Source organism: Aethalodelphis obliquidens, unplaced genomic scaffold (genome assembly GCF_003676395.1).
Source record: "Aethalodelphis obliquidens isolate GAN/ISIS:26980383/991018 unplaced genomic scaffold, ASM367639v1 scaffold58, whole genome shotgun sequence".
NCBI lineage: Eukaryota > Metazoa > Chordata > Mammalia > Artiodactyla > Delphinidae > Aethalodelphis > Aethalodelphis obliquidens.
Window position 1 is genome coordinate 11,519,851 of NW_020838002.1, and position 12,141 is coordinate 11,531,991.

Here is a 12,141-nt window from a genome sequence, read left to right on the forward strand (position 1 = left end):
AAGTGACGCTGCCACATTGTGTAACCAGGAACACGGGTTGTTGCTGATGTAAACATCGGCCTGGGGCAGACCTGCCGGGAGCCTGGGCTCCTTTTCCCAGAGGTGTTTCTTATGAATGGTTGTGTCCAGTGAAGCAATTTCCTGCCTTGTAAATTTCTGCCCAGCAAACCACATCTCCTATCTATCTGCTGCCTGGCTCTGGGTCATAAAACAATTCCCCAGAGACCAATCAGAGCCCGATCAGGAGTCCTTGAGTAACAGGAAAATTACCCTCCACCTGCAGTCGTAATGACACTCTGCAAGCTAGTGGCTTTGCAGTTTCTGAACGTAAACATCACATGCCTTACGCCATGCCTTACCTCTGCTCATCTGAAATGGGGGGCCCACATATTTGATTCTCAGGCCCTGGTTCACTCCTCAGAGGCACTGGCTGGCTAGTGACCCATTACCTTGACCTGAGGACCCTGCAGCCTGGAGAACATATTTCACTGTGTCAGATCACGATTTGCAGAGCCGGGGCAAGAGAAGTTCAGGCAGGGGGTCTCAGGCACGCAGAGGACAGAAGATTTGGGCTGAAACTACATTGGAACTGATTTGGACATTCACTTTGCATTTTATGGGTCCTCAGCCTGGAATGTTTTCTCCCCACCCCCTCCCCCATCTGCCTGGTGAACTGACATTCATTCTTTCTATTTTATTTTATTTATTTATTTATTTATTTGGCTGCGTTGGGTCTTTGTTGCTGCATGCGGGCTTTCTCTAGTTGTGTCGAGCAGGGGCTACTCTTCATTGCGGTGCGCAGGCTTCTCACTGCGGTGGCTTCTCTTGTTGTGGAGCACGGGCTCTAGGCGTGCGGGCTTCAGTAGTTGTGGCATGCAGGCTCAGTAGTTGCGGCTCGCGCGCTCTAGAGTGCAGGCTCAGTAGTTGTGGCGCACGGGCTTAGTTGCTCCGCGGCATGTGGGATCTTCCCAGACCAGGGCTTGAACCCGTGTCCCCTGCATTGGCAGGTGGATTCTTAACCACTGCGCCACCAGGGAAGTCCCCTGACATTCATTCTTTGTGATGCAGTTCAAGTGTCCTCCGAGGAAACTTCTCTGACTTCCACCCAGACAGAATTTCCTCCACTGTCCTACCACTCTACCTTCTAACACCAACACAGCACATTCATTGCAATAACTTGCAAAATTTTCTGTCTCCCTGGCCAGGCTGGGAACTCCTTCAAGGCATCTTGGAATCCCCAGCACCCACCCCTGTGCCTGGCTCAAGTCAGTGTGCAAAAGAGGGTTGTTGAATAAATGAGTGAATGGGCATCTCTTATGTGTCTCTCTACCACACTTAGATGCTTTGCATATGGAAAATGCACAATGGGTATAGTCAAAGGGATGAAGCTCTGGGTTAGGCCAGTAAAGACAGACATAACCTAGGGCTCCTGTCCTGGAGAAGTCTGCAATCTGGTTATGTTTCTATGGGTGATAGGAATATTTGCAGACGGGGTATAAAGATCAGATTCACAGATAGACAGAAGCGGATTGTTTTTGTTGTTGGTTTTCCTTTCTGAGGGCCAGCTCAGAAGCCAGAATGGGTTCCAAGCTGGTCTATGTAACCCTAGTACTGCACTGGCCATAAGGCGATACCTAGGACCTCCATTTTCATCTCTTTCCTTTCTCCTTGTCCCCATTTATAGCAGATATAACAGTGACTTGCTCCTTCCTTTGAAGCTTGGGAGGCCCCAGACAGAGGTGCTGAGGGTGGTGGTAGCAGGTGCACACTGGGGTCATTTTCCAGTTGTAAAACTAGTAAACTCCATGACACACATACACACATGCATTCACTCAAAAAATATTTACTGAGTGCCTAATATGTACCAGGTACTAGATGCTGGGGACAAAACAGTGAATAAAACTCCCAGGTCCCTGCTCTCATAGAACTTACACTCCAGTTGGGGGCAGGCACTCAGTGATGGCGGGGATGGGGCCCATCATGTTCTCTCTCACATAGTCCGAAAAAACTGGACGCAAATAACTAATATTTAGTGCACACTTTCTCATGTACCTGGTGAAGGACTTGATCCACCTTGTATCTCATTTAATCCTTACAACAGCCCCATTTTCAGAGAAGGAAACAGGCTCAGAGAGGTTAAGTAGCCTTCCCAAGATCACACAGCTAGTAAGTGGTAGAGCCAGGATTTGAACTTCGATTTGCCTGACTCCCCCCCAGCCTGAGCTCCTCACCATGACTCTGTACGGCAGCAGTAAATATTTACCAGGTGAACAAAGGGGTGGATGAATGGTTAACCGTCACTACAGTTGCAGCCCGTTGTTTTGCTTCCATGATACAAACGTGAGCACCACGTTTAAGTTTTTCATTTACTTATTGATTCAAGCTTTTCCAAAGGGTGGCTCCCATAGAGAGTAGATTTCATAAAGATGAAGAAACAAGCATCTTTCTCGTTATCATCTGTGTTTCCCGGGCAAGGCAACCTATTTTACACAAATAATCAGGAATTATCATTGAAAAAGTTATGCCAAAGAAACTGTCCCCTTCAGTTCTCTTTTCTGGGTTTGTGGTAAAGTCTGTATTAGGCTGCATAACGACCCCCAAAGATAGCAGGTCTGAATCCTTGGAAGCTGTCAACCATTATCTTAAAAGGAAAGAGACTTTGCAGATGTGATGAAGGAAGAATGTCCTGGATAATCTGGGTGGACCCTAAATGCAATGACATGGATCCTTATGAGGAGGAAGAAGAGGGAGATTTGACACAGGAGAGAAGGCAATGACACGAGGAAGGCAGGGATTGGAGTGATGTGGCCACAAGCTAGGGAACCTGGAAGCCACCAGGAGCTGGAGGATGCAAGGAGCAGATTCTCCCCTATAACCTGCGGAGGGTGTGTGGCCCTGCTGACCCCTGGCTTGGGCTCAGTGATACTGACTTTGGACTTCTGGCCCCCAGAACTGTGAGAGTATGTATTTCTGGTGTTTTAAGCCACTGAGCTTGTGGAAATTTCTTATAGCAGCCACGGGAAACTAATACAGTCTTCTACAGAAGGAGGCAGCAGGGAGAACAAGTCTTTGACCACGAGTGTAGGTGATTCAGAAATACACTCTCTTTTAAAACTAAAAATAGAATTACCATATGACCCAGCAATCCCACTCTTGAGCACATATCCAGACAAAACTCTAATCCAAAAAGATACGTGCACCCCTACGTTCATAGCAGCACTATAAACAGTAGCCAAGACATGGAAACAACCTAAATGTCCATCGACAGACAGATGGATAAAGAAGATGTGGTACATATATACGATGGAATACTACTCAGATATAAAAAGAATGAAATAATGCCATTTGCAGCAACATGGATGCAACTAGAGATTATCATGTTAAGTGAAGTAAGTCAGAAAGAGAAATACAAATACCATATGGTACACTCATATGTGGAATCTAAAATATGACACAAACGAACCTATCTACGAAACAGAAACAGACTCACAGACATAGAGAATAGACTTCTGGTTGTCAAGGGGGAGGGGGTTGGGGGAGGGATGGAGTGGGAGGTTGGGATTAGCAGATGTAAGCTTTTATATATAGAATGGATGAACAACAAGGCCCTACTGTATAGCACAGAGAACTATACTCAGTATCTGATGATAAGTCGTAATGGAAAAGAATACAAAAAAAGAATGTATATATAAGTATAGCTGAATCACTTTGCTGTACAGTAGAAATTAACACAACATTGTAAGTCAACTATACTTCAATTTAAAAAAAAAAAGAAATGCATTCTCTTTTTAGTCAGGATGCCCCCAAGAAATCCCACCTTGGAAAGCAAGGGGATCCCCCTACAAAAATGAATCCACCTCCTTCCCAGCTCCCATCCCCTCTCTTGGCTTTGTGTTTCTTTCCATTGCCTGTCAATCAATACCCGGCATACTGTATATTTGTTTATTTCGTTACTGTTGGCTCCCTCCCAGTTGAATGTAAACTCCATGGGAAGAGTAACATTTTTTAAACTGCTTTTCTTTCCATACCTAGAAGTGTATGTAGCACATAGTAAGCACTCAATAAACACTTGTTGGATGAATGATCAAATGTCAGGTTACTGCCACCTGGAGAGTCCTGACATCATATCAGGGACATGATAACAGCAGACATCACAGCATGACATACTACCCAGATGCTTCCTAAAGTACCACTTTACAAGATGCCTGAGATAAGAGTCTTTGCCCAGGTAATATTGTTTTCCATTTTCTATAACATCAATTTCTATTTCCTGATTTGTCCAGGCCTCAGACCTTGGAATCCTCTTTGATGCCACATCTAAACTATCAGAAAACCCTCGTGCCTTCAAATCCTCTCCCTTTAAAACCACATCCACGATCAGACAGCCTCTCGTCACCTCCACCCCCACCCCCTGGTCTCAGGCTCTGATGATGCATCGCTTCCTGATGGTCTCTTTGCCGTCACTTTTGACGCCTCCCTACAACTCAGCAGTTAGAGGGATTCTGTTAAAGCGTAAGCCAGATCTTGCCCCTGCTCTGCTCACAACTTTCTGATGGCCTCTAGCTCCCTCAGAATAAAAAGTCCTTCCAGTAGCTTATAGCAGTCCTTACAATGGTGACAAGGTCCTTGTCATCTGTCATCACCTCCCCGCACTCTGCTCACACCCTGACTCCCACACTCCCGCTCACTCAGCTCTATAGCTACTCGAGCCTCCCTGCCGAATTTTTCATAGATTTAAAAAAATCATCTGACACGCACATACACACACTCACACATTTACTACCCATCTCTTTAACCAGAATGTAAAGCTCACGAGGGCAAGGATTTTTGTCTATTTGATTCACTGATGTATCTTCAGTGTCTAGAACCATGGTGCCTGGCACACAGTAGGTGTCAGTATTTCTTGAATAAATAAATGGGAAATATTATTTTGGACTAGATGATATTTCCAAAAGCAAAGGGATATACAGAAGGCTAAGGCCTTTTGGCTCAGGAAATCAGGCATGCTTTCCTTAGAGTGCGATTTTTTATTTTTATTTTTTTGTCTTTTGAAAACTAGCTTTGGACTTCCCTGGCAGTCCAGTCGTTAAGACTCCACGCTTCCACTGCAGGGGGCACGGGTTCAATCCCTGGTCAGGGAATTCAGATCTTGCATGCCATGCAGCGAAGCCAAAAAAAAAAAAAAAAAAAAAAATACTAGCTTTATCTTTTTATCTCTTTCATAATTAATTGGGAATCATTTAATATAATTGGTTTACTAAGGATGTCTGGACAGTTGGCCACAGGAAGGAAACCTGCCTTTGGGGACTATAACAGTGTGTATCTATTGAGAAAATTAAATGTGTGGAAATGGAGAAGAAATTTCGGGTGATCTGTTGGAATAAACATATTTATACATATGCAGACTGCATGAAACCTGCTCTGAGGATTCCTGCTTTTGATGTTGTCTCCCCTCATGTTTGTTCTGCTCATTCTTCCTTAGAAAGTATTTCCTCTATATACATGCAGATACCATTTTATATACACCAGGAAAAAAATGGTCATCCAGGTGTGTGAGAAGCCCTGCATGCCCCAAAGATTCATTTATAAAATACTGTCATGTTATAAATCTTGGCTGACAATCTAGTATTTGCCCAGCTGGAATGACCTCTGTACGAAAGAGAGACAGAGACAGGGAAAGAAAGGGAGGGAGGGAGACAGGGAGGGGCTTTACAGGCATTTGGTTTAGCTGATTGCAACTTCTCGTGAATATTCAGTCTGTTTGATACAACTGGGATGTGTTTAAAGTATTCAAAAACATGGATTTGTTATATGCCACTATGTGGTCCATTACTGGCAATCGCTTATTTTCCAGAACAGATTTCAATGGCATTTATTTGAATTACTTCCTCATTCAAAGGGGACGCATCAGCTCTGATTGTGCTTGGGAAGAAGTTCACTCCTGCCTCTTCCTGACCCACCCCCTTCCTTGCTCTCTGTATTCCTCCTCCATGACCGCCCCCTCCCCAACCTTTAGGGACATGAAGCCACCTTTAGTCCCAGCCACCTGGCTCTCTGTGGTCCTCCCACTCATCACCACATTTTTTTTTTTTTTTTTGCGGTACGCGGGCCTCTCACTGTTGTGGCCTCTCCCGTTGCGGAGCACAGGCTCCGGACACGCAGGCTCAGCGGCCATGGCTCACGGGCCCAGCCGCTCCGCGGCATGTGGGATCCTCCCGGACCCGGGCACGAACCCGTGTCCCCTGCATCGGCAGGTGGACTCTCAACCACTGCGCCACCAGGGAAGCCCCATCACCACATTTTACCTTCTTCTTTCCCTAAGGACACAGACTCCCCAGTCAAGCCTTTCCGTTCTCCTCAGATCTCTCCTCCCTGACTCATCCTCGGTTCACTGCTTGATTGGTCATATACCATAGACATGAGCAAAATCATTTCACCAGCGATTGGCAGTTTTCTTTACCAAGCGTCACACTGGTGATGAGGGTGTCTGGAAAGATCAACCAAGTCCAGAAGACTGCATGAGGAGGCACTCTGGGATGAGAGGATGCTAACGCACATGCTCTCACAACGTACCAGGCCCACGTCTAAGCGTTTAACATATATGAACTCAATCACTCAACAACTGTGTACAGTAGGTACTACTATCACCCAATGTTATGTAGGCAGACAATGAGCACGGGGTTCAGTGGTGAAGTTGGAGATTCTAACCAAGGCATTCTGGCTCCAAAATGAATATCAAAGACCTGCCCCCCGGGGCTTCCCTGGTGGCGCAGTGGTTGAGAGTCCGCCTGCCGATGCAGGGGACACGGGTTCGTGCTCCGGTCCGGGAAGATCCCACATACCGCGGAGCGGCTGGGCCCGTGAGCCATGGCCACTGAGCCTGCGCGTCCGGAGCCTGTGCTCTGCAACGGGAGAGGCCACAACAGTGAGAGGCCCGCGTACCGCAAAAGAAAAAAAAAAAAGACCTGCCCCCAACCCAAAAGCTCAGTTCCCTGGCTGTCTACACTGTGTTCTTATCCACCTGAATCCAGTAGCTAACACTCCAGTTATTTCTGCCTTTGAGGGGAGATGATCCACTGTTTGGCATGGACAAGTCAATCCATTTTAGGGCAGGTTTTCATTACTGATTTCATTTCTTATCCACGGGTGTGAAAATGAAATCTGCCTTCCTCAGATCTCACCCTAGAAGACGGAGGCAGATCATGGTAAAAACAGAACCATCTGTCTGTTAGCCTAGGCTCAGGGTGTAAAGAGAGACCCCGGAAATGTTGGTCCATAACATGCTGGAGGAAGGTATGGGGAGGTTTTAGTTGCAAATGAAGCTTCAGAGTGGGTAATGCCCACCTGAAGGCACACACAGTGAGCCTCCTTGCCCCTCTTAGGGCCAGTGGGAAGGGAGATTTGATTTAGAAGGGAGGTGTTCTCAGCTGTCAGGGTCACCTTCTACAAGTCTTGGATCACGTAGGGTTTGGTAAAGAAGACTCCCTAGAGATTTCCCCCTACCTGCCCACCCCCCAACTCCCAGATGGCCTCTTGGATGGTTAAGACCTTCTGGATTCTCAGGGTTATGGCAATAACACAAGACCTAAAATCTATCAAATGCAGATACTGGCTGTCCCAGAAACAACGTGAGTCCAAACACAGGGCTTCAGTTGAGGCCTGAGCTCGAGACCTACATTCCCTTCCTCTTCCTGGAACTCACAGGAGCCAACCAACAGGACATCTCAACCAGAGACAGCCGATCTTGGCCTCTCTTGATACATGGTGCTCGGCCTTGGCCCCAGTCCTTTTCAACCCAACCATGAATTTTCTCTTGACCACTTTAGCCCAAATTACGTTGTCTGGGGGAGCCAGGAGCCAAAGGAGGTCAGCGTTTCCAAACCTACCCATCCCTGCCCTGGGCACTCAGCACATTTGCCCGGCTCACTAAGAATTACGTCTTCCACTACACTGAGATTTTGAAAAACCTGTTGCTTGGGGCCTCGTTGGCATGATGCCCTTGCTTACACCCAGCTTGGGAACTGCTCTGTCTAGAAGCCAGAAACCACATGCTGGTAGGTCTACGCTGCACGTAAGAGGAGACGGCAAAGAGGACAGGTCCAGCCTCCTTCTTCCTGGAGTCAACACTGGATCATCTGTGGCAAAGTCCCTGCTGGCAGAGTGTTCAGGCCTCTTTTGGCTTTTCGCCTTCCTGCCTGGGAAGGAAGAGCCATTCTCCTGACTAACAGCCCTACGGAAGGGAAGAGAGCTGGAGTTAACGCTTAAAAGGAGGTTGAAAATGTTACCCACGGGGATTCCACTTTTCCTACTTTTTCTCTGTTCCTGTGACCAACAGTCACCAAGAGTTGGCTCCATGTCTACTTCTGTGAGTCGCAGAAAGACAAAGGTATTGGAGTCTGACTGGGGTTACAGCCTTTTCTTACCTTAGCGGTAAAGCCGGCCTGAAGACACTGGGGCATGCAGCAGCGAGCCTGGTGGAGTAAGTGGAAAACTCCAAGGAGACCAGGGGCTGGGGGTTCTTGGAGGAACCGTGGCAGGGGAAGAGTCAGAGACAGACAGAAATATGAGACTCTGGGCAGTGACAAAATAAATTGTTTTAATGGGAGGTTTTCGGAAAGGGCAACTTTTCCTTGTGCTATCAAACAGCCAGTGTCCCTGTCTTGGGGTTTCCTGGGGAGGTACTGGCTGATCCCCCAACCCCACCGGAAGTGAGGACGTTACTCTGACACTATGCTCAGCCCTTCCAGGGATCCAGAGGTGTGTCTTAACATCAGGAGATTGGAGTGAGCTAGCAGACAGTCCAAAATACACAGTCCCTGTGTGTGCCCGGGCCCGAGGAAGGGGGCAGGGGCTTCACTTCCACCTTAGATATTTCTCCGTGGGGGAAGACAGAGGGGGCAAATCACTTTGAAAATTCAACTCTGACCTTTACGAAGAAAACGGATAGACACTTTAGTATTATACACAGGGCAGAGGGGAGAGGAAGTAGAGGGGAAATTGCACTTAATTACAGTAGTTTATAGTTTACACCCATTGGACAAATTTACTTCTTTAAAAGAAATTTCCAGATCAGCCGGGAGGGGGGCGGGGGAGGGAGCTGCTGATATTTACAGTGCGTTTGGCTCAGTTCAATAGCACGTGTCCTCCTCGCCTCACTTCAGTAACAGATTCAAGTTTTCACATCAGTTTGTTCGATGAAGGAGCATAATGTAGATGCTCCGGCTTTCTCTCTTCCTCTTCCTCGGTTTCTCATCTCCCGCCTTTAGGACAGACCGGACGGGAGAGCTTGACGTCTTGGGAGAGGCATCGTGACAATACTGCATAGAAGGGAAGCTGGGCTCTGGGCCGCGCCTCTCAGAGCGGATTGTCCGAGGCGCTGGCAGGACGTCAGGTGAGCAGGGACCTCTCGCAGGTGCTGCTTGTCAGGTCACTGCGCTTTTCCGCGACAGCTGCCTGGAGGGTGATGGTGTGGAAAATAGGGTCCTTGTTGCTGTGCACAAAGTAAGTGATGTGTGGGCATCACCAGGCTTGGAGAGGACACTGCAGAGAGAGAGGAGAGACGGCTCAGCTGTGTACATCTGCTGGGACCTGGGCCATTAGTCTGGCTTCTCTGGGGGAGCTGAGACCCAACTCAGTCAGCAAAGAGCTGAGGCTGGAGGCCTGGGGACCCCGTGCCTGCTGAGCCTGAAACACGCTCCCTTTAGGAAGACCTAGGTGCCGGCTTCCCTGGCTACTTCAGAAGAGAGAAGTGAATTGCTGCCGACCTTGAAATAGTCATAACTCGCCGACCTTTATCCTGAAGTTGGGCTCCTCTTCCTGTGAGTTTATAAATAAACTGCTCAGTTTGGTGGCAATGGCAGCTGGATGGGGAGCTCTTGCTTCTGGCGGAAATAAGGATCTCTTCCTAAGTCCTCTAAGAGCAGGGGTTCCCCTAGACCCCTTCCCAAACTGTAATGGACCCGTGAGTGGCAGAGATCCTGTTAAAATGTACTGATAGATTCTGATTCAGTGGACCTGGGGTAGGCCTAAGAACCTGCATTTCTAATCAGCTCCCAGCTTGGGCGGATGCTGCTGATATATTTTGAGCCACGAGGCCATAAAGCACATGAGAAAATCACCACGTACTCACAAACGATCCATCAGGGAAGAAGCATGGGGAATTGCAAAGTGCTTTCTACAACATTTGTTACCGTCAGGACAAGAGCTCAGAGGACCAGGATCTAAGGGCTGAAGGCCTCTGATGCCAGGCTTCCCGGTGCGTCGGGGCAGGAGACCTACCCAGCATGGAGGAACCTTTGAGAGGAGCCAGACCCCCATCCGAGGCAGCCTCTGCTCCCAGAGCCCTGGGCCTTGCTCATCTCAGCTGTCTTGGAACACCACTGCTCGCCCTTGCCTTCCAGGGAGTCCCTTTTCTCCTCTCTCTGTCTCCTCCTTCTCTTTCCCCTTTGTTGTCATCTCAGGGGAAGGTTCTGCCCTTTGGCTTCGTGGCTTATTTTCTCAAGACCTCACCCAACACACACGCGTGCATTGCTCGCGCGCATACACGCACACCTCCCACTACTATTAAAGGCCTATTATCCCACTGTTATCTCATTAATCAGTGCTCCCAGCCATAGCCTTGTATGAGGCTGCCTTTATGTCCATTTTACAGGTGAGGAAAACAAGGTCAAAGAGAGTCCGTGGATTGTCCAAGGTTTCAGACCTAGGAGAGTGTGGGGATTCAAACCAGTTCTGGGAGACCTCCCAGCCCGCGTTCTTTCTATTATGCTGAGGTTAGGAGCCTTCTACTAGCTTTCTTCTTGGTCAATCTCCTTTCTCTGAGCCTCGGTTTCTCCACCTATAAGATGAAGGTCGTTGGGGGATCAGAGGGGCTGCTCTGTGTGCAGTACTCCGCACGGTGCTTGGTGTAACTGTCCTTGGTAACACTGGGCTGCCCGGGGTGCCTCCTCCAGAGCTCCTCGGAGCAGGACTGAGCTGTGCGTCCGTGGGAGGAGACGGCTTACTGGCCCTTCTTCATTCTTGAGGCCCTGGTCAGGGTCCTCTGATACCCTTTGCCTCCTCTTCTTTCCCCCACCCACCCCCACTCTCGAGTTTCTTTACTCCCCACTATCAGCCTTTTTCCAATTTTCAGATTTCAGGTGGAGGAGAGAGAAAATGGCTTGTGACCTTGCAGGTTTCAATAGAAGAGCAAACACCAAGAGCAGATAAGGAGACGCCAGCAAGATTCTATGACCTGTCATTAGGGATGGGCTCCCCAGCTATCAAATGTTTGCTCACATAATAAAATGGTGGCAGAGCCCTAAATGTTGTCAAAGGAACTAGGGTTATTTGCCCCCTTCAGAGTCTAAACACAAACATCTGATAAGGGGTGCACTGTGCTCCCTCAGAACGGAGGCCTGGCTCACCCAGCGGCGCGGGGGCCTTGCCCGAGGACCTCTGAGTGACTACAGAGCCCTCGTCTGGAGGGTGTAGTTGCTGGGGGATTGTTAAGGACGTCCTCACCCTAAGAAGATTTGATCCGTAATGGGGAAGAGCTGACATTTATTGAGGTCCTACTGTGTGCCGGGCTGCACCGCTAAGTAAGGGCTTGACACGCATCATGGCATTGAATGCTCACGTCAGGCCTCTGAGATAGGTAATTCATTCATTTCACACGGTTTGGAGGTCCTTCCATATGCTTAGCCCTTTTTTAGGCACTGGGTGTGTGTGCAGTTGTGAACAAGACCCTGTCCCCATCCCCACTGAGATTACATTCTAGTGAGGGTTTTGAACAATGAATGAGTAAAACAAAATGCATAACATAGAAGTTTAGGAGGGGATGAACACTCTAGAAAATTAAGCATGGTAAGAGGTTTCAGTGACTGGAGGGAAGAGGCAATAAATTAGGGAGGGGCATCGGAAGGTGATCCCCCCACTCTTTGAGGTGGTGATGTTTGAACTGAATGAAATGAACGCAGGTGAAGATATGCATTAAAGAATATTCCAGGCAGAAGATACCGCAGAAGCAGAAGTCCTGTGGTGGGATTGCTTCAGCTCTGGTTCAGCTGAGGCTGAGTGACAGAGGGAGAAAGGGCCGTGGTCTGACCACATAGGGCCTTGGAGGTCCCTGTTTCAGTCTGGTTGCAACGGGAAGCTAGTGGA

The 12,141-nt window shown here is 48.3% G+C and overlaps 1 protein-coding gene across 4 annotated transcripts in view; it reads right to left on the reverse strand.

Annotated features, from left to right (window-relative positions):
- Window positions 1–8,574: 8,574 nt before the first annotated feature.
- Window positions 8,575–12,141, reverse strand: part of HNF1B (HNF1 homeobox B) — a 136,444-nt gene continuing 132,877 nt past the window's right edge. For all 4 annotated transcript variants that reach the window (XM_027087392.1, XM_027087391.1, XM_027087390.1 and 1 more), the window contains exon 12: window positions 8,575–9,540. In XM_027087392.1, the coding sequence (XP_026943193.1) occupies window positions 9,520–9,540 (21 nt within the window). In that variant the 3' untranslated portion in view covers window positions 8,575–9,519. The remainder of the gene's footprint in view (window positions 9,541–12,141) is intronic.